Genomic DNA, 25,522 nt, shown 5'->3' on the forward strand with positions numbered 1-25,522 from the left:
ATGCAGGAGAAAGCCATACGCAACACACACAACAGCTGAGGAGGAGGGAGAAGGCACAAGGTCCAGTCAGCAGGTCTGCATGGGCAGGAGGAATACAGCTTTCAGAACACTGACTTTGACGGATCTCAGTGCATGATTGATTAATAGATACATTTGAGAGGTGCTGTTGACCAAAACTAACTTAATTTGGGTAACCAAAGAGTGTAACATGGGTATTTGGGGGTGAGGCAGCACAGCTGTTTGTACTGAACACCTGGTCTTTATCACCCTGAATCTTTTCCTTCACAATACAAATCTCCCTTCCATGGGAAAACATTTCATACTTGTCACACTGTCTTGGAGAAATGGTCTCATATGTTGTTTAATGAGACAAAGGACCTTCAAAGAATTCTGCATGAGACATGGCTGAAGAGAAGGCACAGGTGGATGATTCCAACTCTGAAAACTAGAGCCAGGCAACACCTAGTGAATTAGAGCTTTCTGACTCTTTTTAAAATTAGGAAACAAAAAACTTGAAAGCAACTGACAAACAAGCCACAACTTTCCTTATTTAGGCCAAGCAAATCATAGAATCACAGACTATCAAAGGTTTGGGTTGGAAGGGACCTTAAAGCTCATCCAGTTCCAACCCCCTGCCACGGGCAGGGACACCTTCCACTAGAGCAGGTTGCTTCAAGCCCTGTCCAACCTGGCCTTGAACACTGCCAGGGATGAGGCAGCCACAGCTTCTCTGGGCAACCTGTGCCAGGGCCTCGTTGGAAGAGTTTTCTTCACTACTAAGATTTATTTTTTTGGTACTTCATAGAGTGTACAGACAAAAAAAAAAAAAAAAAAAAAAAAAAGAAAAACACCCACAAACCAACCTAACAATCATTATCTTAATTAACCAGAGATTACATAATCTCTGAGTTTCATAATCTCTCAATCCCAATCAAAATAGAATCACAGAATCAACCAGGTTGGAAAAGAACTTCAAGATCATCAAGTCCAACCATTCCCCCAGCACTGCCAAGACCACCACTAAACCATGTCACTGAGGGCCTCATCTACACAGTTTGTGAACACTTCAGGGACGGTGATTCTGCCATTCCCTGGGCAGCCTGTTCCAATGCCTGACCACCTTCTCTGTGAAGAAATTGTTCCTAATATCCAATCTGAACCTCCCCTGGCACAGCTTGAGGCTGTTTTCTCCTGTCCTATCGCTTGTTCCTTGGGAAAAGAGACTGACCGTCACCTCACTGCAGCCCCCTTTCAGGTAGTTGTAGAGAGCAACAAGGTCCTCCCCGAGCCTTCTCTTCTCCAGACTAGACAAGGCTCAGAGAGGACCTTTTAGACCATCTCCTTTAGACAACCTTCTCTCCCATGATAGGACTGGCAGTAACAAGCAGCAACCTTATCATACAAAGCACACTATGAGAACTGTAAAGGCCGCATTACCCGTTCCCACAATGACTACCAAGCAATGCTGTTACTTGCAGTACTTCCATTCCGGGAGAGGGGAGCTTGCGGCCGGAGGAGCCGGTGCCGCGGGGCCCTGAGGGGATCGGGGCCCTGAAGGGGACCCGCCGGAGGCGTGGAGGGTGGATCCCGCCAACTGCCGCCGCACGTGCCCCAGAGAACAGCGCCCCCACGTGCCCGCAGCCCGAAGCCGCGCACTGCCGATACAGCGCCGGCGCTGTCGCGGTGCTGTGACGCCATCACTTGTCGCCGCGGCCGCTCTCCTGCCCGCATCGCCCGGCCGGTGTCCGGTGCCCCTGGGGTCCCGTCCCCGCGGAGGGGGGGGGGGGGGGCCGGGGGGTTTAGGTCCCGTCTGGTGCGGCGGGCAGGATGCACCAGAAGCTGCTGCGGAGCGCACACTACATCGAGCTGGGGAGCTACCAGTACTGGCCGGTGCTGGTGCCCCGTGGCATACGGCTCTACACCTACGAGCAGATACCCGTCTTCCTGAAGGACAACCCCTACATCACCGACGGCTACCGGGCCTACCTACCCTCCCGCCTCTGCCTCAAGAGGTGAGGATACAACCCCCGACCCGACCCGTCCCGTCCCGTGCCGCTCCGGGCCCAGACCCCGGCTCACCCGCATTCCCCCGTTTTGTCTCCTCACAGTCTCTTCATCCTCTCCAACGAGACCGTCAACATCTGGAGCCACCTGCTCGGCTTTGTCCTTTTCTTCACGCTGGGAATCTATGACCTGACAGCTGTGCTGCCGGCCGCCAGAGCCTCCCGGGAGGACTTCGTCATCTGCTCCGTCTGCCTCTTCTGCTTCCAGGTAGGGGCCGGGGAGAGCCATCAGCAAGAAGGCTCACAGCTACAGGTTGGGTGGAAAAGTGATTGAGAGCATCCCTGTGGAGGACTTGGGGGTGCTGGTCAATGAGAAACTGAACATGAGTCGGCTTCAGTGTGCGCTCGCAGCCCAGAAACCACCCGTGTGTTGGCTGCTTCAAAAGCAGCGTGATCGAAGGAGGTGATGCTGTGCTGCTACTCTGCTCTCATGAGACCCCACTTGGAGTACAGTGTAGAGTTCTGCTGTCCTCAACATAAGAAGGACATGGAGCTGTTGGAACAAGTCCAGAGGAGGCCACGGGGATGATCAGGGGCTGGAGCACCTCTCATATGAAGATAGGCAGAGAAAGTTGGGGCTGTTCAGCCTGGAGAAGCTGCATGGAGACCTCAGAGCAACCTTCCAGTATCTGAAGGGGGCCTATAAGGATGCCAGAGAGGGACTCTTCATCAGGGACTGTAGTGATAGGACAAGGGGTGATGGATTTAAACTGAAACAGGGGAAGTTCAGGTTAGATCTAAGGAAGAAGTTCTTTCCTGTGAGGGTGGTGAGGCACTGGCACAGGTTGCCCAAAGAAGTGGTGAATGCTCCATCCCTGTCAGTGTTCAAGGCCAGGTTGGACAGAGCCTTGGGTGACATGGTCTAGTGTGAGGCATCCCTGCCCATGGCAGGGAGTTGGAACTGGATGATCTTAAGGTCCTTTCCACCCAAACCATTCCGTGATTACTGACAGGAACCACAATTGCCTACACCAGGTTGCACTGCAAAACGTGTGTGGGGTCAGTAGCATGCTCTAAAGTTCAGAGCTTAAGCTTATTGTAGCCTCTGTTAATATTTAAGACATTAATGCATCCCTGTTTGAACCTTTGCCTAGGTGTGCATGCTTTGCTCAGTAGGATATCATCTCTTCTGTTGTCACCGCTCTGAGAAAACCAGCCGGCGATGGATGGCATTAGATTATGCAGGAATTTCCATTGGGATCCTGGGCTGCTATGTATCAGGCGTCTTTTATGCATTTTACTGTAATAATGTAAGTCTGAAGTGCTTGTTTAGTTCCTGTGGTCTCAGTGGCATAGCTTCCACACTGTAGGAAGTGGGTTACTTACAGGGTGAACAGTAGGCAGGAGGCAGTGATGGAAACTGAAGCAAATTCCTTTCAGACAGAACTCCACATCCTGAAGTGATGTGCAAATTGAGATTTCCTTTCAGGCTGTCACTTACGTAAGCCTCAAGAAAATACCTGAATTCATATGAAGGCAGAGTACATGTCTCAGGTCCTGTCTTTGTCAGAGGCCTGAGACTGATGATGGGATGTGTCCCCATCACAAGTAGTTCAAACATCATTTCCCATTAGATAGCTTGCATGAGGCAGAAACGAGCTCATTTTCTCTTGATCTGATAGAGGTCAAGTAAAACGGGTTCCCCTTTGAAGGCCTAGACTACTTCCATGCCTGCAGTTGAACAAGTCTGCCAAGGGAGAGGTGGGTTTAAAATGAAGGCACCGCATGTTCTGACATGTGTACCTGGGGGACAGAATCCTTTCCCCTTGCTGTCAGTAAATTCACAAGTCCATTCAATTCAAACCCCCTCTCTTGGTGCTCACAGCAGTGACAGGAGATTTGATATATCATTATATTTCATACTGTGAGCTTTCTACCCATAGTTTACTTTTACACCTGATGAGAAAACTGACAAACTTGCTTTTGTTTCTTTTTTCCTCAGTACTGGCGTCAGGTATATTTAATCACTGTGCTGGCAATGATCTTGGCAGTGTTTTTTGCTCAAATTCATCCCAGTTACCTCACACAGCAGTGGCACAGACTTCGCTCCATCATTTTCTGCTCCGTGTCTGGATACGGAATCATTCCCACCATCCACTGGGTTTGGCTCAATGGCGGCATTGGTGCATCTATTGTACAGGTAAAAGAGAAAAAGAAGGAAATAAGGTTCCCTTTTACCTTTTGCTTTTCCTTCTGTCCTCTTACACTTTGGAAAATGAGGGGGAAGCAGCACAGACTTCTTTCAGACCATCCAATCTAAATGCAATCACTTAGAAGTTTATTGAGAAGCAGTGAACAGGTTGAGTAGAATAGATCTGATGTAAAAGTGCACTGTGAGAAGGAAAACTGGATGCAAGGGTGACTGGGCATACATGCGTGAAGAACTGAGCATACCTTGTGGGAACATTCCACCCTGGCTCACCCCAGGGAGAGGGGCAGGAGCCAAGAGCTGAATAGACTGCGGAGCTGCCACAGCTCCAGAAGAGACAGGGGAACTGGGATACACTGATGGATTGAGTATTGGCTTCCTCTTCTGTCCGCTAGGTTGGCAGCAAAAATCAGTGTTTGCCTACTCAGGTCTTTGTCTGTTACACAGCCATCATTTCACATCACTGTGAAGTAACCGAACTATTTTCCTGTTCTTGTTTTATTACCACTTAGAATTATGCTCTGGGGAACAACCAGCACAGTGCAGCTGGAGACAGTAACTTATGCCCCAGTATGAATACCCCCAAAATCATATTGCAGCTCCCCAGGAGACGTAACTGTCCTGAAAAAAAGACATTTATTTTTTCAGAGTGAGTAGTAACTGTGCATGGCAGTCCTGGGGTGAAGGTTTGACTAGATGATCTTAAAGGTCTTTTCCAACCTACTTGATTCTATGTTTCTGTGTTCTGCTGGAGGGCTGTCACTGGGCGTCTGCTGAAGCTTAGCCCAGTCCGGAGCTGCTCTTGAGCATGGAAGAGCAACATTTATGAATGTATGTAGTCTTTAGACAGGGCACTTGACACTGGCTTTTGCAAAACCAGATAAACTGTAGTTGTGTCCCCCCACCCATCTTCCCTCATTTAGTGTCTCCTTGTATAGCAGAATCCCAACTGGTAAATGAGATCTTCCACTGAAGTCTCACTTATGCTGTGATAGCTCAGTGTACTGGAAGATGTCCTTTGAATGAGAGATGTCATGTCATCTGCAGGCTGCACAGAAATACCAAGTAGCTTGTGTACTGAAGCAGAGAGGGCATGATAAAACAAGTTTCTTCCCATTCAGATTTTCTCAAATTTGGGCATTTGCTTTCCTCTTGGATTTTGTCTGTAGATAACATAGGCAGTAAAGTAAGATGCAATTTTGTCATGCCTTTTTCATTTGTAAGGACTTTATTTTTTGCTATTTTTACTTTCTACCAGAATAGGAGAGCTTCCTTTTCTTTTGCAGGAGTTTGCTCCACGTGTAGTTGTCATGTACTTCATCGCTGCTGTAGCTTTTCTCTTCTATATTTCCAAAGTTCCAGAAAGATACTTCCCAGGTAGGAAATTCTCTTCTGGATGGGTTTTTTTTTTTTTCTGCAGTTTAGCTTCCTGCAGTGTCACAGTCCTTGCTGTGAGTCCTCACCTTCCTGTGAGAGAACAGATTGACCACATTCCCCACAAAGTGTTCTGTAGAGTAAAACACTGTGTGTACTTGCATCCAAAGGTGACCAACAACTTGGGATCAAGTTCGTGAGAGAAACCGCGCTGCCTCCCTGCAAGTGGCCTGTGTAGTTGAGGTCTGGAGGAGACTGATTGCTAGTTGCATAGCATGAGTTATTGCCAAATGGAATGACTTGACCACTGCCCTTTCTCTTGCCCACAGGCCAGCTGAACTACCTCGGCTCAAGTCACCAAGTGTGGCATATCCTTGCGGTGGTGATGCTGTACTGGTGGCATCAGTCCACAGTGTACATCATGCAATACCGACACAGCCAGCCCTGTCCTGAGTATAGCCCAGGCTTGTGAGTGAAGGTACAGCAGCTCTCATACTATTGGGAATAGGGTTTTCTAACAAGTGTAGGGTCAAGTAATCCTGTCCTAAGTTTCAGTCAATCTCCCTCATTAGCTTCCCCAAAGGAAATGATGGCTGCTGTAGCACTTGTAAAGAAAAAAGTGGTGATCTTGAGGCCAGGGACTGCTCATTTCTACTGCTGTGTTACATGAGGCTGCAGTATCCTTGAGCAGTCCTAGAGCAGACTGGACAGGGCTCTGCCAGATCCCTTTCAGCTCTGTTCCACAATGTAATAGCCTCAAACTGTCATTGGCCTTTGTTCCCAAGTAGTCTTGTCCTCAGGTTTTGTCAGGTTTTCAGCCTACTAAGTATTGAGCTGGATTTTTTGTTAATCGGGTAAGAGTTGATCAGTGGTGAATGCTCCATCTGTGGCAGTGTTCAGGGCCAGGTTGGACAATCTTGGGCAACATGGTCTAGTGTGAGGCATCCCTGCTCATGGCAGGGGGTTGGAACTAGATCATCTGAAGGTCCTTTCCAACCCAAACCATTCTGTGATTCCATATAGATAGTAAGTGACTGAACTTGGTTTCCCACTGTATTTCAGATGAAATTTCTGACTTTGAGGTCTGCACCTTACCTGCTGAGCTGAGTTATGAGGTGAAGCACTGAGGCAGTTCCTTTTCTGACTTCTGGACTGTTACCTGGTTGCTGTTGTGTTATGGTGATGCTTGAAAAAACGAACAGTGTGGCCTGGAATCTGAGCTGCATTTCCTTCCTGTTCTGCATTCCAGTATAAAATAGGTCTTCTTGGAGTGAGACAATGGAAAGATGGACTGTAAGACTCAGCATTTGTTCTGCTTGGGAGACAAAAACGACAGAACTGAGTCACCTGCTTAGCTCTCCAGCCGACATACCTGGTATTGAGGTTTGCTTCAAGTGCATCATTAAGACACAGCTCCTGGCTGTGTGTGTGTATGCCCACAGTAACTGTGGGGCCTGGTGCTGGATCTAAATCACAGTGATACAGCGTGTTGCAACCACAGCATCTTTATCTGAATGACTTTCTTCAGCATTGGCACAGTAACATATTGAGTATCTCTTTTACTTCTTTGGACAAGCTCTTCTTTTTCTGGAAGACAAGATCAGGTGTCATCCACCATAGCCACCCCTTCCTTTCAGATCCTAAAACTTGCCAATATAGATAGTGCCATTACTTCAAGAGATCTCTCAAGATCCCTCCAGCAATTTAGAATCGGTGTTCTAAAGTACTTCAGGAGCAGTGCTAAGCCTGTGTGCTCACCCTTGGTTACTATCTTGCAATCAGTAGAGTTGCTAAGAATAAAAGTTACATTTGTTTAACAGGCTGAAATAACACATCCCAAGTAGGAAACCTGCTGGGGATTCAAATCACTGTCTGTTGGCCTTTTACTGTGGGATGTGCAGTACTGTACTTGCAGACTTTGTTACTGAAAATAACCTGATTGCCATAAGCCTGCTGCAGTAAAAAGGGTGCCTTTGGCTTTAGAATGTCATGAAACCAGCTCTTAGAAACTTTAGGGAGTTCATAACTTAACAAACATTAGGGAGACACAAAATGAGCAGGTTATTAGGTAGCTGTAACCTGACGGGTGCCATTTTTCCAACAGGATTGGAATTCTTTGGATTTGGGGATTAGGATCTGTTTTTAAGTGACTTCTGTGTAGCAGTTGTGCTTGTGTTCAGAGTCCAATTAACAGTGGTAGCAAATGCTGATTCTTCACACGATCCAGCCATTAGCATTAGCCCTGTGGAGAGTCCTTCGCTTGCCTCAAGGTGCTGTTACCATTTAATCCCATGTGGCTCATCTGGGAGAAGAGCTGTTGAAGGACAAGGTGGCATCAGCGTGGCTGGTGTTGAAAAGCAGGAGATAACCTTGTTTCTGCTTTAATGCCAGGCAGAAACATTCTGGTCTGAGATTAAGTGTCCCAGCTGCCCTTGTTACCTGCAGGGTGGCCTTTGAGAGCATCCCAGCAAACTTTTCATTTTTTGTGATCCTCTGACACCAGCCATCTTAAAACACACCGATATGGCCTCGTAGGATTTCAAACAAATTCTCTTACTCCTGAGGCCAAGGCACAGGGGAGTAAACCCTTAAGGCAACGTGCTAAAAGCTCTGTAACACGCAAGAAGCCCTTAATGCACTCTCTCGCCTTTGTCATCGCTGTTCCCTTCCCTCTAGGGAGGGATTTCCCCCAGAAGTTTTAGCTCACGGGGAGGGGAAGAGGGCTGCCTTGGTGCAGTGCCATCCTCAGGGCAGACAAGCTGGTCTTGGGTCCCCCCCTGCTGCCTGTTCTCCAGCCTACACCAACCCAGCTCCCCCAGCCTTCCCTGTCAGGGCTGTGCCAGTGACACAGAAAACTGATGAAATCTTACTGTCAGGCACCTGAACTCTAGTTAGGGGTGGAGAAGGCAGGACACCAACTGTGCTGGAGAGTAACGCCAACCATCTCTTAAGTTCAGTGGGTTGTTGTGTGGTTTTTCCAACTCCAGGAACAAGTAGTGAGAACTGACTTTGCCTTTGAGAATCAACTCCCTGACTTTGAGCCTTTCAGTGTAAACACTGATTTATTTATTTATTTATTTTTAATCTGACAGCCAAGCCAGTTCCAAGTGCACTAATTACTACTGCTGAAGCCTGAGGAGGAACCGGCAAGTAGAAAAGCCCACTTCCAGTGTTATGTGAAAAAAAAACATTTGAAGAATATGTGTTTGTGTATTGAGAGCCTACTGACTTGATAGTTCTCTAAGGTATTTACCTACTGTAGCAGTTTTCACTGGATCAGGAAACTGACTGCCAAGATGTACATTTTTATTACCCTGAACTTTATCAAGCTGCATGATGGTCTTCTATGTATGTACTGAACCTGTAAATAAATTCCACTTTGGCCATTTCCTTGAAGTAACATCAGTCTTGCATCTCACACAGCAGAGCCACAGATGTGAATTGCTCAACCACACAATATGTGTCACCTCCCCTGTGTTTTACACAGACGGGGGACCGGCTCTTGAATTTCCACAGCACCGAGGCACAGGGTGGGTGTTCCAACTGCACTACGCCAGCGCTGCATGTAGTGTATTCTGCTAGGGGTACATAGTGTTTTGTAGGCATTAGCAAGTAATATTGAACCTAACAAATTGCAACTACTATCTGATCAACAGGTTTTTAACAAGGTGGACAGAGAAAGCTGGTTGGGCAGCAACTAAAAAAGTACCTTAAAACAGTTTTTAAAGAGTGACAGGATCCTGCAGCTACAAAAAGCAGAAGCAGCACCGCTTACAGCAAGTGAATTACAGCCTAAAGGTGAAAACTTCTAAGGAGATGTGAAAGTCACTGTTACCACATTTGTTTATTTAACAACTGCAAGTGTTTCATGACATACATCAGTTGCACAAAAAAAGTTAAAGTTCTCTGTTTAGTGGTACACAAAAAAGCTTCAGAAACTTGAAGTCTAACAAGAAGTGGAAGTGTAGTTCGGGAAAGTGCACTTACAAGCTGAATGCCAGCAATTTTAAAACAGTTTTTATGCTCTTTTCATATTAGGTGATGCTTTAGTCACAAATTGAGCTACTCACACAATTTCCTTGATTTTCCTTTTGAAATAAGCACTACAGAGCAGTAGTGCAGCAGCCACCCTTCCCACTTCTTTTTCCTCTTGGTGCTTTCACTCCTATTCACTCCCTCAAGTCACACAGAAGTGATTGTGGCTGCTGTGTTACTAAAAGCACAGCTACTCCAAGAGATACAGGATGTGTGCGAACATGTGTATGTTTTATATATACTTTTCATATATAAAAATACACGATATAGTATAAAAAAACTCCAGATAAACTCTTATTCTCACAGTAGCAAATATATCAACTTATTTTCACAGTACTTGGTTTTTCTAAGTTGGGACACCCCGAATAATGAGAATTTCCATCTTCCCAAGCTGGTATTCATGGTGATGCGGGTCAGTCAAAGCCGTTGCACACATCTGGCAGCATGGGACAGTGTGCAGGGAAACACTACTACCTTGTCTTTCCAAAACCACAACCATTAAGAACTTCTTCGTACCTTTCAACAGAATCTTTCTCAAGCAGCTGATTCTAAAAGGCCTGGGGTTCAGTCATTCAATGTGCTGAAAGGAGAGCTATAAAAACCAGTAAGTGGTGTCAGCTGGAAGGGAAAGGTCAGCTACTTATCTTGCCATTCTTGGCTTCACAGACAGTATATGGTATGTGTCTAGTGCAGCAAGGTCTTGCCTGTACTAAAGGTAAGGTCACAAGCACACAAAGGCTGAAGGATATCGTGTTCCCTGACAGTATCACATTTGACCAGTGGATCTTGGCTGAAATTCAACCCAAACTTGGGTTTAGTTGTGTATAAACAATATATACCCTACAAAATCAACTTAGCCAGGCATGCTGATCTTTTTTCAGCCACAAGAAAGGATACAGTAATTTTAACTCTAGAAATAAAACTTAAATATACGCAAAAACCTGTTTCATAACTAGAATTTGCAGAACAAGGTTTATTAAGGCCATCAGAAAGCAAGTCTCATCAGCCACAACTTGCATGTTTTTGAAAAACTTGCCAGTTTCAGAGTAACTCAGGTTTGCAGTTTGCTTTTACCTCACCTCTAGTTTCTGCTGACATCCTCACTTTCCTGTGCTGGAACACAACCTCTGCCAAAACCCAAACTAACCAGCCACGCGAGGAAAACCTGCAGCATACCTCAGCCTGAAGTCTCGGGGTGAGCAGACAAAAACCAAACACATTTCCTACTCTTCATTCACATCATAGACATTAAGGCCCACACTAAACCTTTTCCCTGGGTGTCCTTTTGGGCAGTGGAGCTACTGCCCAACGCACACTGTTCACCTTCCTCTGGCTCCAAGTTCAGGGCCTGCTTGGCCATTTGCTTTTCCACCAGGGAAAGCTCCATTTAAAAACCAGGGGTCAGTTGCCTGTTGTGTTCTTCTCCTTTCGTTTTCTCCCATCTGCTCCATTTGTCGTATCACTCTGTTCCACCAGCTATCTAGGCAGGGAAGGAACAGCTCCAAAGGAAACTGTAGGAAAGCAGTTCGTAAGCACACAGAGAAAAGAAAACAAGGAAAATCAGAGAGTTAACCTGAGTATCAGAAATTGCTACAAAACTTGGCCTGTGCTTCTTACAGCCTTTGGCACCAAACAGACAGGTGAAAACAGCAGTAGTAAAGTCTAGGACACTCCTGTGCAAATGGAGTTGTAACATTGCTACTCATAACCTCTTAAGAGCTTAGAAAGCATGAACAAGGCAGCCTTCAAGCACAGCTGAAATATTTCACATCAACCCTGTGAGAACACAAAACTGAGGAGGATGAAGGTAATGAAGACCTACAGATACAGATGAGCTACTTTCCAATTCCAGGATCAGAGGAAGCAATCTCACATATATTCAAGGGAGCATTTTAAGAAACCAACCCCCAAAGGAGTCAAATGACTTGTTCCTATGTGTTGTTTCCAACAAATATTGTCAGGGATCTACCCCCACCATCACACATCTCAGGACACCTGGATAACCCACAGGAGACTTTGTAGAAAAATCAAGTACAACCCTAAATATTTCACTGTGAAAGGCAGGGCAGGGGACGACACGGGGATGCACTACCACAAACACTTATGTCCTCTGTATATAAACATCCAGTTATCCACTCATCAGCATTCAGCGGAGCAGGATATAAAGTTGAGTCGAGCAGAGGAACCATCTCCTTCCACTTCCTCTGTAGAACTGCCATGGAATAAAGGCAGACAAATGGACTGTCCCGAGTCACAACGTGCTTGGCACAAGTTGCAAGGCAGCGGAGAAGCCATTGCACCTACACACAGCACCCACTTCAACACCATGGTAACAACACCTTGTCCTCAACAGGGCCATTCACATCACCTTCCCCTCACCTATGGGCACCACATGCTCCCAGCACCAGGTGTCTCGAAGGTCCGGTGGAGCAGGACAGGGTCCTGCCTGTAAGGCTTTGCGGTGTGAAACGCAGTGCACTGGTCCAGCTGCCTCCTGCTTCTGCTCCCAAAGTTGGGGGCAGAGAGTTTCTTCAAAGCTCAGTGCATTTAGCAAAACTTTCTTAGAAATATGCTTAAGTACAGCAATAGATTCATTAGAACTTAAAAGAAATTAGTCCTTTCATAAAATTGTTTTTAAAAAGCCAACTGATTTGAAACAATACACGTTTCCTTGGCAATAAAAATCTGAGAGGAAAAGAAAAGGTGTTTTCAGACACAAATCCCAATTTGCAATCAAGTAAATCTGATGGTTGCATCTCACAACTGTACAAGTCATCTGATACATTCCGTATGTGCCAAATGATGTCCTGTGTATACCAGCCTCTTCTCAGCGCACTGAGTAGTCTCCAAAGTGCTGCAAACACTGGCTGCATCCCTGCTGGTTTACTCCCCCACATTCAGGCTTTTCATCTCACAAAGCATTATATTCTCTGTATCTTCAGTTTTAACTCTACACTTCCAGTTGGCTATTTTACATTAACAGCACTTACTGTAAAATACAAATAAAAATCGAACATTTAGGCACAGGAAAAAAAAAATCTGCCTTTCATCTCTGCAGCTGCATAGGTGTCTGCTAGGGCCTGACCCATAGCCATGCTCTGGAACTCTGGGCCACAGCCCCTTGAGGACTTGGCTTCTTGATTTTCATGATTAATAAAGGTAGTTTTCTTTTAAGAAGCAGAGACTTCTTCCTGACTGCTTCCAGGAAATCAAGCTGGATTCTGGTTCTCAGGTCTACTGTGACCAAGATGTGAAGCACCACCACAGTGGTAACCTACCTGTACATACGGAAGAGGTTGGTTGTGTGATTTCTGCCTGACCCCTTCCCTCCACCGCAGCATATCACAGAGGACTGAAAAGGCAACGCAAAAGTGCAGAATAACAGTATGTCCCAGGGCCCAGCCACAGACAGACAATGTCTGTCTTATTCATATCCAATTTCTCTTCATTCCAGGAGCCATCTGCAACAACAAAATGATGCTCCTGGGTCAGTTTTAATTTTTTTCCAAAAAAACAAAAAAACCCAAATAAACCCCAAACAAAACAAAAACCCAATCAGAATTTGCCATTGTTCCAAATTTCACCATGCAAGCTGTCCCTGCCTCCTTGAACAAACTGTACAACACAGGTCCCCGTAACAGATAAATTACTCCACTAATTAAAACCTCTAGTAAGTAACTTGGAGAGGCGGAGCAGGGGAGAAACCCATTAGAAGCATTTACTGTTTGGAAGGAAACGGAGCTGCTCCAAAAGGATCTAACTCGAGTGCCTGTTGCTGCTGGCTCTGCGCACTCTGCACAACCAGTTCTGTGAAAGGCACTGCACCAAAGTCATCTGTTTTCAGCCCCTCCCCACCATGAATGGCTCTGTGCAAGGAGCTCTGTCTTGGTCTGCCAGCCACTACCACTGCTCCATGATCCCCAGAGCCATCACCAAAACCTTGGTGCTGGGGATGCCGTAGCAAGTCTGGTGGATGGAAGGGTTTGGCTCCGAAAGGATCCAGCAGACTTTCATCTGCCTGCAGAGGATTGGCTCGATCTTTGCCATCAGTCAATGCAACACTGATGTTCTCTTTGGAGTCTGAGATGGTCAGGAATTCGTTGCTGCTCTGCGAGTCCCTGCGGCCAGCTTTCTTGTGCCTGCGGGCTCTCTCGGGGGTCCGGTAGCTGGGTTTCAGAGCCTTCTTCGTGGTGGTTGGGGTGCCGTGGTGCCGCTTCCCATTGTTCTTTGAGACCTCCTGCTTCATTCGCCTTTGGCGGGAAGAAAGTTTCTGCAGGTTACGCTGCTGCTTCATCTTCTGCTGCTGACTCCCTGTGATCTCATCAAAAGGAACCAACCCAAACAGGTCCTCTCTACTCCCACCAGTCTTGGGGAGAAGGGAAGGCTGAAATGGGGTGCAGCCAAAAATATCAAGGCTCCGCGGAGAGGTGGGAGAGAGCAGAGGCTCAGTTCCTGCCACGTGGCCATCTTGCCGAGACACCTTTTTGCTGAAGGGGGCTTTCGTGAAAACATCAAAGTCATCCTGCTCTTGGCTCAGGCTGGGAAAAGCTGCCTGAGAAGAGACATCTTTGTCCATCTTCCCTCTTGCCTGAGGCTGCAGAGTGAAGAAGGGCACTGCCCCAAACACATCAAATTCTTGGCCAGGGCTCACTGGGATTATAGTACTTTGCACCTCAGACAAGGACTTACGCATTGAAGTGGGTTCTTTGATTTCACCACTGCCAACACCATCTCTGAACCTACCACTTGGGAGCCCTTCCACACACTTTTGCTTAGTACGGTCAGAATCAGAGTCAGAACTTTGCTTCTCTTCCTCCTCTTCCTCCACCTCTTCCTCAGAGTCCATGAGGAGAGGTCTGTGGCCTAAATTCTCCAGTTCTGTATCATTGTCATCATTGAAGTCTCCATTCTCTCCCTGCAACACTTCTTCATCCTCCTGTTCTTCTTCTTCCTCACTGCTCTTGGGAGAAGGAGGATCAGACTCAAAATCACTCTCTGACTCATCGCCACCTTTTGTCACTTGTCCCTCTGCAGTCTTCCTTCCCGGCTGGGGATCTCTAAAAGCATGGCTCAGCTTTCCAGCCTTGCTTGGCATCCCTAAGTTATTTCCTTGATTACCAGCCGAGTTATCAGCTGGTTTTCTAGGGGAACCTGCAGGTCAAAGAGAAACACAAAACACAACTTGAAATACACTCAAAGTCAGTACTTGTTCCACACACACCATAGCCACATACAGAGCAAACATCTATTCTGTGCAGACTGAGAGAAATGAGCTAAAACCCGTATCCATCATTTCAAACAACAGTGAAAGCTATTAAGGTGCCTTTTCAAAAGATCCGTCAAGACTGACCCACAGCGCTAAGGTTTTTACCATACAGCCAGATAAGTGAGGCAATACTGACATACGCAATGCAGCTTCAAACCCTTAGTGATACTGAATCTCCACAATTAGCCCCTTCTAACTTCTAGCATAGCAATATAAGCAAAAAAAGACACACATACAAAAAAAAAAGACCAACCCCCCCCCCCCCCCCCAAACCCTACTGCTTTAACTTCAGTTTGAGAGCACAGTGTTCTTGTTTGTTTCTAAACAGGATCTGTCAGCCCAGTTTCTCTACAGGAAGGAAATTTATTTATTTTACTCTGACACCTTTATCCTCCCCCTTTTTTTTTTAATAGTAAATAATTATCTGAAAACTAGAGCTAAAAGAACAATTCACTGATGACTTTTGAAGGGTGGCTGGCTTAGAAATACTTCACACCAACTGACGAAACAGAGAGCAAGACCATGCAGAGCATGCATATGGCACTTAGACTCAGGCAAAACAGGTTCTTCCCTATGTTGGAGCCCTGTTGCTGCACAAAGATATTTTCAGGAGTGTTAACTGTCAGATTTTTATTTGAAGAGAAGGAGGAAACACTTGGTCTTCGATGGGGAAAGCATATTTGCTCCTGAGATGTCTGTTTCCGTAGGACACAGATCACAAGGCAGCCACGCAACTTTCAGAAAGCATAACCAAATTGTAGAACCAACTAGGTTGGAAACACCTTTAAGATCATCAAGTTCAACCTTTGCCCCAGCACTGCCAAGGCCACTAAACCATGTCACTGAGGGCCTCATCTACGCAGTTTGAGAACACTTCTGGGGACAGCAATTCGACCATTCCCTGGGCAGCCTGTTCCAATGCCTGACCACCCTTCTCAGTGAAGAAACTGTTCCTAATCTCCAGTCTAAACCTCTCCTGGTGCAGCTTGAGGCCATTTCCTCTTGTCCTATCAGTTGTTACTTGGGATAAGAGACTAATCCCATCCCACTATGACCTCTTTTCAGGTAGGTGAACAATTAATGCTAGTAACAGCAATGATAATTGATGTGTCTACACTCAAATTTTCAGTAGTTTCTCTGGATCTGCAATCCCTTGAAGCGAGACTGTATTATAGTCACTCCAGGCTGAGTATTATGTGGGTTCCAACCTTCAGCTGGGAACCAGAAAAATAGCAAAACCAACTGTATTTCCACAGCCTCTGCTTGCCTGACAAGCGCACCAAGTTCATGGTGATCCACCTAGGAACAGCCACGTACCAATACACTACACCAAATAGTAGAGCTCGAGTTCTGGGTACTTACTTCTTACACCTCTCCTACCTGACATAAACCCAAGGCAGGGGTTGTTCCTCGTTAGAGCAGTTACTAACAAGCTCTGCCCACAGCACAGCACTACACTGCTGACCCTCTCACCTATCCCAAAATTAAAACAGCTTGGAAAAACAACTGCTGAAATTTAATTCATTCCGTGTGTTCATAGGATTGAAAAAGCTGGGAATGGATGTGTACACCAGTTTTTCTCTGAAACAAATCCTCAGCCAGAATCCAGCTCTGACTCTCTTGTTCTTACAACATCCACATAATTTCTCAAGTAATTTCTGCTTTCACAAGGAAATTAATAGGCAACTTCCAGGCCAAGACAGATTTTTATTTTATATGCTCCAGTTTAGGCCAGAATATTAGGTTTTACAAGAAGTATTTTTTTTTCCTTTCTTAAAGGAATTAATAGCTGATTTCTTCATCCAGTCACCATTCTGCTCTGTTGCAATTACACTTAAAATAGCAATAAAAACTCCTCAGCAATATATTTCATGTATGGATTTAAAAACAAGATGACCAGAATGACTAAAACCATCCAGTGATTAAGGCTTTGAGTTGTTTCTTCTTTGCTTCTGGTGTCAGATTGCTTCTTATCTACTGTAATTTTACACACTACAAATTTGCTTCACCCACTAAATTAGAACCTGGATTATTTGGCTGCTTACTTTAGATTTCCCAAAGGTACAGCCTTCACATTGCACTCTATAACCCTCTAGCTTCCAAACGCTGCTGTTCTCAATATTTACTGAAACACTAATGTTAACATAAAAGCAATTAGACTTAAAAGGAGAAGAAAAAGGAAGTATTTCCAGGCTAGATGTTAACATCACTTATGCAAAAACACCCCCAAGCCTTCTCTGTAGGGCCATATCCATGAGTTTGCACTCCCAAGCAATGATTAGACCTTCGTATGTAATTCGTATGCAGAAAACAAGTTTTGATTTTTTATTTTTTTTTTTAAACAAGAACTGAATTAGAGTATACCTAACAGACCTGACTTCCTAAAAAGTTTAAATATTTTTCAGTTGCTGTCACAGCCATGTTCACTGGAAAACAAACTGCAAAGAACAACAAGAAGGCAAAACCCCAACTACCAACAGCTGCTGACTTACTGAACAAGTGATTTAAGCCACAGGATGTTTAGCTCACAGTAGCAGACCTCTCTGGACAGAACACAGATCAAGCAGGACTTGAAAACACACACCAAAACCCTTAAAGCGGTTCCCAAACAATACTCAATGTACTCATGCTGACACAAAAACCACTGCAAAAGGTCTTAATAGACACACCTAGAACTGTCATTGCTGACGATATGCAGGAAACAATTTTGGGAATCAGTCATCCAGACAGCCTAGTTTTTAAGGAATCCATATTAGCATCCTACATTTCCTCTGTTAAGTCTACTACCGTATCCAGGAAACTTGGATGAAGACAAGAACTATTCATTGAGCAATTCCCCTTGCTGAAGATTCCTGTTTTATAGTAGATACAGAGCCTGTGTATTCATAAGTGCTTGTCCCTACACATGAGGAAAAAGTCTTCTCAAGTATCTCCATTCTAAAGCCACTTGGAGATATTGCAAGGATATTGATTTTTCCAGCCACCACATCTAATCTGCAATGAATTTGGTTTAGTCCTAATAATAGGGAGAAAATAGCAGCAAACTGGTATCCAAACCAAACAAAACAACACTATCCTCCACTAAGCTATAGGTTTTAAACCTATGACAATAATTGCCTTTTACACACCACCATTCCCCCTCTTCTGAAGAAGTTACCAAACTACACAAAGTACTACAAATAGAAACAATGCCCAAAAGGAAAAAGGTCTCTAATGACTATTTAATGCTCTGACCAACTAGATGTCAAAAATGAAGCATTGTCAGGTAGATTTCATGCCATCTTCTCTACCTTATCAGATGCAGAGCCTGCTTATAAAATCACAGACTGGTGATTTGGGTGGGAAAGGACCTCAAGATCATCTAGTTCCAACCCCTACCGATGGGCAGGGATGCCTCACACTAGACCATGTCACTCAAGGCTCTGTCCAACCTGGCCGTGAACACTGCCATGGATGTACATGTTCTGATATGTATTTATAGAAAAATGCTGCAGAATGTTGAGTAACATCTGTTTGTAATGTGCTGTTCAGATTACTACGCTTCTAATCAGTTTTATATCCCCTAGGAGACAATTGTTCTTTGCCCAAATGCGAGCCAGGTGGAACATCTTTAATCATATAAGATGATCCCAATCTTCAAGGAAATTTTCTCTTCTGATGTTCTTTTTCGAGACATCCGATTATAAGCGGATGAATTCCCTTCAACAACTGCAGTAATTACATGCCTTCTGCTGGTTCATCATTTTAGGGTACTGGAGGGGGGGTGGCAAAGAGCTTTAAGCTTCCTTGGAATTGGTAACATACTGCCACCATCACTGCACAACAATTCGCCACATGTCAGGCCCAAGGATTACAGATCTGCAACTAAATCTGCACTGTTGTTCTGACAGCAGCCAGAGCAGCAGCTGCTGAGTATTGTAGTGGTTAGGCCATTCAAGGCCATGTTGTGGCCAAGTCCCTGCTTACCACCTTTATTTTCAAGAACAAAAAGGGGTGAATAAAATAGCTATTGCTTAGATACTCTTTCAAATAATTAGTCTACAGCTTGAAGAGTGTTATACAACAGAAGTGAAAGGTGACCATGACTGCCCTAAGATTTGAGACAAAGAAAGAAATAATCATTTTGGAGTGACAAAGCACACCACCGGCCTAGCCCGAGCACACACAGATTTTGTCTTCTGATGTGTGAATAAGTTTGAATTACTTCTGAAATGCTAGCTAGAAAAACTTAAGTCTAAAAATTATCTGTCTGAACCAGCATTCAGCTAGTATGAATACATGAAACCATAGCCAAGGAGAGGTTATGAAATAACATATGCAGTTATTTTCATTGAACAGTACTTTCATTCATATTTATACAAACTTATTTTAACTTTCAAGTTACCTACATCTGGGACATTGTACAGCAGCCACATCAAGTTGCAGGTCTGGGTGTCTTTTAATAAGCAGCTCAAGTACATAAATACCCAAATCAAACATGAACTGATGACATGAGCTGGTTTAGCGTTGCACAGGAAAGGGCCTTCAAGCCTTTCTATTTCTTCTGTGCTCACGTTTGTAGTTTCTTCCTCAATTGTAATGAGTTGTACTTAAGTTAAAGTTCTGCCAGGCAGATTTCATGCCATCTTCTATACCTCATCTGATGCAGAGCCTGTTCACAGAATCACAGACTGGTTCGGGTTGGAAAGGACCTTACTCCAGACTACACAGTAGCCCAAGGGCTCCAAAGTCATGGCACAGAAACTTGCAGTAGTGGTTTGAAACAGAGTTAGAAGCAGTACATGAAAAAGTAACCACATGATCACTTGTCAGCCATGTTTCTTCATGCCAGAAGAACATACTTTCCTGCTCTAACACAGTGAATGCTCACAATCAGCTATTGCAGCAGAGTCCTTTCAAGGCCATGTTGTGGCCAAGTCCCCAGCCAGTTTCCATTGTTCTACCACAGTCCATGCAGCTGCCAGTAGCAAATTACATACCACACCACAGAAGTGCTCTTATTCCAAGACAGAAACCTATAAGGATCATATGAAGACACAATCAAGTCTCTGAGTGCAGGAAGCCTGGAAGACACAAGGAAGCTGCTACAGAACTAAACTTACTTTTTATCCCCAGTCTCTGCACAGCAAACATGTATGCAGTGACAGGGAAGGGGTTACCTATGTACATTAGAAAAAACAGTGGAAACTATTACTGTAAACTAACATAAGATGAAAAAAGGTCACTGAGTACCACCCAGCAAAGTATATTATATTGATGACATTTCCTTCTTCTAATTTGAAAATAGCAGAAAATGTGTGTCTTCCGAGTTTCTGAAACTCAATGTTAACAAAGGACGTTACAACACAGCTGGTTAACACAAACTTGCATCAAAAGCTTCCATGCCAAAATGATGACCACAGGAGCCAGTTCTTCCACTGTCACCATCTAGTTTTTCAGACGTTCAAGAACCAGATCTTGTTTTCCACATGTTTGGTGCCTGTCCTCTAGGCCTCATTAACTTGCTATTCAGCTGTGCTTTCTTCTCTCTTTTTCCCCAACATGTTTGCAGGGTTACTTTTATTTCTACCAGATTGAGCATTGAGAGAGAATTCCAAACCAATTTTCATTTCCAGCTATTTCAAGTTCTAAGTCATTACTATTTTCCACATTTATGCATAAAATAGTGTGTATAGCAAGTTTACATGCAGTCCTTGTGAAAACACTTTTATTAGTATATACAGCACATGTGGCTAACAGTAAGTGCTTCTACATGATCAACTGTTTTCCAATGAGGAACCCAACAAGTATGCTAAGTCATTTCCCACCACTGTTTGCCCCCTGTGAAGCACATTAAATCACACATTGCTGGCTTTCCAAGAAGAACAGGCACAGACACTCTGGTGGAGACGCACCCTTAGTCCATCCAGTTCCAGGTTCTCCTTCCCAGTGATCCTTGCAGCAGCAGTGGCCTGAAATGCCCTCTCAGCTCCACAGGGAAACTCCCAAGGGCTCACCACTTGCAGCACCCCACATTTTTTGCCAGCGATGATAAAAGGTTTCAAATGTCACCCTCTGCATCTCCCTTGCATCACCTTCCTGGAGACACATGTAAGAGTTACCTGCTAGCACTTACTTTGCTAGACTACCAGCACTTCATGTGAAGTTAAGTCAAAAGATGATACACCACCTCCTTCTTGCTGCTGTCTCACTCAGATGATAGAAGTTAGTTTTGTATTTAACTGCTTTTAGCAGAGAACCCTTAGACCTCAGAAACAAAATAAGTACTCTGAATGACTCTGAGCTACACTCCCATATGCAACATTTATGAACCCGAGACCCATGTTGCACAGCAAAAATAACCAAAGCAGAAAGAACAGAATTCCAGCTCCAAGGTTGGTAATACAGTAGAACACCTTCAATAGAAACTGTCATGTTTTAAGGAAGCAGAATTTTCTCTTTATTTTTGAATACTTTGTAGTGGTAATACCAATCATGACAATTCAAGCAGTCAAGATTCAGCAGAGTTAAACCTGGGTGAGTAATGATAATGCTCTGTATTTGCATCATTAGCAAGGAGGTGAAACTTCTGCTCAATAGATCAGGACAGGCTCCCACCCAAAGACTGGAATTGTGCTCAAGATATTAAACCTGTTCCACTTCCTATTCAGGAACTTCCCCCTGACGCCCTGAGTAAGGTACATATGCAGCTTACTTCTCAGTTAAATCTTTTATTATCACAAGGAACAAATCAGAAAGAACATATTATACAAAGATGTGAAGTACAAGAAGAAATATTAAATCTTAGGGACATTTGCCAAGTTTGTCCTAGACAACCTTCAACTAGAAATAAAATATGTCTAAGTCAACACTGCTCCCTTTTTCTTCCTTGTCTTACAACAGCTCATTTCAAGACATTTTGAAGAACTCTGTGGGGAAAACAAACCAGCTTTTAACAGACAGATCTTCAGATTTGAACATTTATCAAATCTGATTTGGTTGCTAAGTGTAATTCACTGTTAAAACAATTAAAAACCCCTTCCTTGAAATCAAGCCAGTATGTACACTTAAACTCTAGTTCCAAAGTCAGCAGAAAAAAGGCTATTGAAAAATGTATCTTTTTTTTTTTTCCCTCCAAGTAAAAGAGATAATTCATAAGCAACATTTTTCAAGAAGTCTTTTTTTCAGGCATAACTCAATTGGTTTGTTTTTTAACTTTTTTTCTGAAAAGGTATTTCCCCTTGGTTTTCAGTATGTCAAGAATTAAAATTTGGATTCCAAGTAATAAAAATAAAACATCCAACATGCTACAGTGAAGCCATTCATTTACAATATAAGCTATATTGTAACTATCTGAAAAACAGCAATGAGCAATAAGACTTAAAGCAAGGAATGAAACCAAATCATCCCATGACGCGTGGTTATGAATACTCAAGACAGGAGACTAAGTCACCATCTCAGATTAATTATAACTATTACTATTCCTGTGGCATGTAATTTAGGGTCACTTATACAATACAGCAACCTCTCAATAAAGACTCCTGGGTAAACCCTTCCAAACTAGAAACTGCACCTACAGAGCAAACGTTCCTTCAGAACTGCTTTCACATTGTTTTGAACTACTCAATATTAAGATGACAAAACGCAAACTTTTCCTTTATGAACGAACAGAAGAAAAGGAGAAACTGGAATGCAGTAACATACCAAATAGAACTAATTCAAGTCTTCCTAACAACAGGAGCAGACACGGATGCAGAGGTACTTTCACAAATTACCTTGCAGAATACAACAGTGTTATCCTAGTCACTCTTCACAAGAACACTTGTGAGCATTAAGCAGCCCTAGTAGATGACCTTCAGGAATGCAAGACGAAAGCAAAAGGAAATACAGAGGCTAACTTAGGTTGACCTAAAGTGATTTATTTTAAGGCAAGTTATCTGAGCTTTTGAACTTCCACTAGAAGAGTTTTTACGAGTCATATTAAGGCACCTTTACCACACAAGCACTCTCAACAAAACTTAGGTGGCTCCATAAGCTATTTAAATTCCTTCTACTATTTAACTGTCATGTAGGCTTGAGTCTGCCACGAGTATCCGTCTACTACAGGTATCAAAAGCAATTATTGAAGTGTTGATCAAGCAAATTTTAAAACTGGCCATGAAATTGCAGGATGAGGCACGGTTGCATGTTCACAGACAACATTTGCACAGTGTTATTTTCACTTCCATCCATGGCCAAACCAAAGCTGAGCTGAAACACAGTCATGAATCCCCCTCTCCCCTCCAAATATACAGATCACAAAATAATTTGTTTGGACTCAATGTGGACAGAAACTATGCATTAAATGCAGCAGAAGCTTTACAGTCTTAGCTTAGCTGGAGAACTGAACTTTAGTTGAAAGCAGACTACAGGGAAATAACAAGATTTGGTCTTAGCAAGTAATTTGCTTTTAGCAAAATCACTTCTAGTTCTATGCAAGTGATTCGTGCTGCACTGGTCCAATGTAACTGCACTGTGGAGACTACCTAGTCTGTACACTGTACAAGTACCAGGAGTTGGGCGTGCAGAAGTGGGTTTTTGAGAAAATCAACATTATTAAAAAAATATTCAACTCATTTACTGTCACAAGGCAGTATCATTCTTTGGTCATTAACTGCATGTACATACTTCAACAGATATATATACACATATATATATATATGTATGAGTGCATATATATGAGGTAGTGATGTTACAGATGTAACTTGCCTGGGTGAGAAACGAAAGGAACAGAACCAAAGGGATCTTCGGGAGGATTTTTCTGTGGAGCAGAATGTGGCTCCACATTCTTATCTGAAGATGCTGTCCTGTCCTGTCCAGGCTGCTGCCTGCCTGTAAAATAAAACAAAAACAAAACAGAACGAAACATAAAATAAAATAAAAATGGCAGGTCTTATGCCTACGCAAAAAGTACCTCTCTGTGCTTTTGAGGTTTTGTACCTCTGTGTACATCTGTGCCTTTGAGGTTTTCAAGTCAGAAGCACTACATTTACTTCAAACATAGAATCATCAATTTTATCACAGTTTTGGCCACCCTTTGCCAGAAAAAGAGGAAAGTTGACAACCACAGCAAAACAGCTGGGAATACTTTTTATTAAGCCTGTAACATCTGATAGCAAACAAAATCAATTTGAGTGTCATAATATAGAGAAACATAGCATCAGTTTTGTACCATCTTCAACCCTTAAAACACAATTTTATTTTCTTTTCCTTTTATAAAGTGACATACAAAAGGTTTTTTAACACAGTCAGATATTTGAAGCACTAGGAATGGTAAACACAAGTCCTTCTGTCTAAGCTCAGATTCTAACATCGCTGTTAAGATCGAGCCCATCCAGCTCAATCACCACACCACAACTCAGGAGGGTCCTGCAAGGCCCATCAGCCAACATATTTTGATACATACATACATTGCATCTTCAGCAAACACCCTACATGCTCTATGCAGAAGACACAGCTTTTCACTTTCCCCCTTTCCCACAGCAAGCTGCTGCTCTTCCAAGCCATTTGCAGCACAACCTTCTTGACAATTTGCCACTGTGGAGAAGCAGCTCAACTGCACCCTACTGACATATAAAGCTACCTGTATGTCTTCTATTCAGTCCTTCAACACAGAAACCAGTAGGCTTTACTAAGACAACCACCAGGAATGACAGAGCAAGCTCATCTCCCTCAGACAGATGCCTATTAACCCTCTGTACAAAGCCCAGGAGTTTTGGAATTACACACCATTTTTCACAGACAAGTTGTTCTGTTCATATTCAAGTGTCCATAAAGTGAATTGCCTTTTACCTACCAGTAGACTCTCCAAAGAAATGCAAGTGAGAGTTGTTTCATTACAGGCATAAAACAGAATCCCAACTGAGTGCTCCTAGTGTAGAGATTAAGTAGTTGCTCTCACCTCAACAAATGCATAATGGAATAGGTAGCAACTAACCAACATGAACAAGATTATCCTGCACTGACACAGCCATGAGGCCAAGAACACTAGCAGAGATGCACCAGTAACTGGCAGCTGGGTGTTTTATACAATCAGCTTTGAGTCCTGACAACAAAAAATTGCTGAGCATCACATCCAACAGCAGCATTTGTTCCTGATTCAGAACTCACACTGCACTTTCTTCTCAGGAAGGGTTTGGGGTTTTGGGTTGGTTTGGTGGCTTTTTTTTTTTGTGTGTGTGTGTGTGTGTGTGTGTGTTGCTTTATAAATGCAGACTGAATCGAAGATGCTTTTGCGCTCTGTCATCCTTACTGTCTTGCCTCCAGGGGAAAACCCAGTTGACTGCTGCACAGTTTGCAGGCCAAACTGTAGAATAACTTTTAAGGGTGCAACAACTACTCTTTGCAGAGTCCTTACAAATGTTGGCATGCAAGGCCATGCAAGTTCAAGCTGCCAGATGATAATCAGACCTCACAACTTGAACAGAAGGGCCAGAGATAGTGGAAAACAAAATGGATTCAAGTGCTAAGCATACAAGAAAAATGAGGTAAAGTGATTAAACAGAAGGTTTCCGCTCCTCCATGGCAACCAGGTACATATGTAACAGGATACACTTCCCTCAAAAATAAAATTTAAAAATTGTCAATTCATCAGCTCTAAGACTATTGGAAAAGGAA

At 43.8% G+C, this 25,522-nt stretch overlaps 2 protein-coding genes across 9 annotated transcripts in view; one reads left to right on the forward strand and one right to left on the reverse strand.

Annotated features, from left to right (window-relative positions):
* The first annotated feature begins 1,821 nt into the window (after positions 1 to 1,821).
* PAQR3 (progestin and adipoQ receptor family member 3) lies at positions 1,822 to 6,891 on the forward strand. 3 transcript variants are annotated; one of them, XM_080625147.1, is made up of 7 exons: positions 1,822 to 2,012; positions 2,109 to 2,271; positions 3,158 to 3,313; positions 4,006 to 4,203; positions 5,499 to 5,589; positions 5,916 to 6,064; positions 6,649 to 6,814. In XM_080625147.1, the coding sequence occupies exons 1-6, from the start codon at positions 1,828 to 1,830 to the stop codon at positions 6,056 to 6,058; spliced, it is 936 nt and encodes a 311-aa protein (XP_080481273.1). In that variant the 5' UTR covers positions 1,822 to 1,827; the 3' UTR covers positions 6,059 to 6,064; positions 6,649 to 6,814. The 3 variants fall into 3 exon arrangements, with proteins under 3 accessions (XP_080481273.1, XP_080481274.1, XP_080481272.1); XM_080625148.1 differs by lacking the exons at positions 5,499 to 5,589; positions 5,916 to 6,064; positions 6,649 to 6,814 and adding an exon at positions 6,836 to 6,891; XM_080625146.1 differs by lacking the exons at positions 5,916 to 6,064; positions 6,649 to 6,814 and having other exon boundaries at positions 5,499 to 5,900.
* A 144-nt stretch (positions 6,892 to 7,035) lies between these two features.
* The window catches only part of BMP2K (BMP2 inducible kinase), a 53,110-nt gene continuing 34,623 nt past the window's right edge, over positions 7,036 to 25,522 (reverse strand). For 2 of the 6 annotated variants that reach the window (XM_080625093.1, XM_080625094.1), the window contains 3 exons: positions 23,615 to 23,737; positions 13,344 to 14,772; positions 9,157 to 13,082 (listed from right to left, as the gene is read on the reverse strand). In XM_080625093.1, the coding sequence (XP_080481219.1) occupies positions 13,067 to 13,082; positions 13,344 to 14,772; positions 23,615 to 23,737 (1,568 nt within the window). In that variant the 3' untranslated portion in view covers positions 9,157 to 13,066. Of the gene's footprint in view, positions 7,174 to 9,156; positions 13,083 to 13,343; positions 14,773 to 23,614; positions 23,738 to 25,522 lie in introns of those variants that run through there. The other 4 variants (XM_080625092.1, XM_080625095.1, XR_013957584.1 and 1 more) reach the window with 3 other exon arrangements.

Source organism: Psittacula echo (genome assembly GCF_963264785.1).
Source record: "Psittacula echo genome assembly, chromosome: 1".
Classification (NCBI taxonomy): Eukaryota; Metazoa; Chordata; class Aves; order Psittaciformes; family Psittacidae; genus Psittacula; species Psittacula echo.

What these genes read in the sequence shown, in the direction of transcription:
- PAQR3 (XM_080625146.1), top strand. Translation starts at nt 1,828, where the DNA reads ATGCACCAGAAGCTGCTGCGGAGCGCACACTACATCGAGCTGGGGAGC. An exon ending in ATGCATTTTACTGTAATAAT is followed by an intron (nt 3,314 to 4,005) that starts GTAAGTCTGAAG and finishes TTTTTTCCTCAG; the next exon opens with TACTGGCGTCAGGTATATTT. An exon ending in TTGGTGCATCTATTGTACAG is followed by an intron (nt 4,204 to 5,498) that starts GTAAAAGAGAAA and finishes TTTCTTTTGCAG; the next exon opens with GAGTTTGCTCCACGTGTAGT.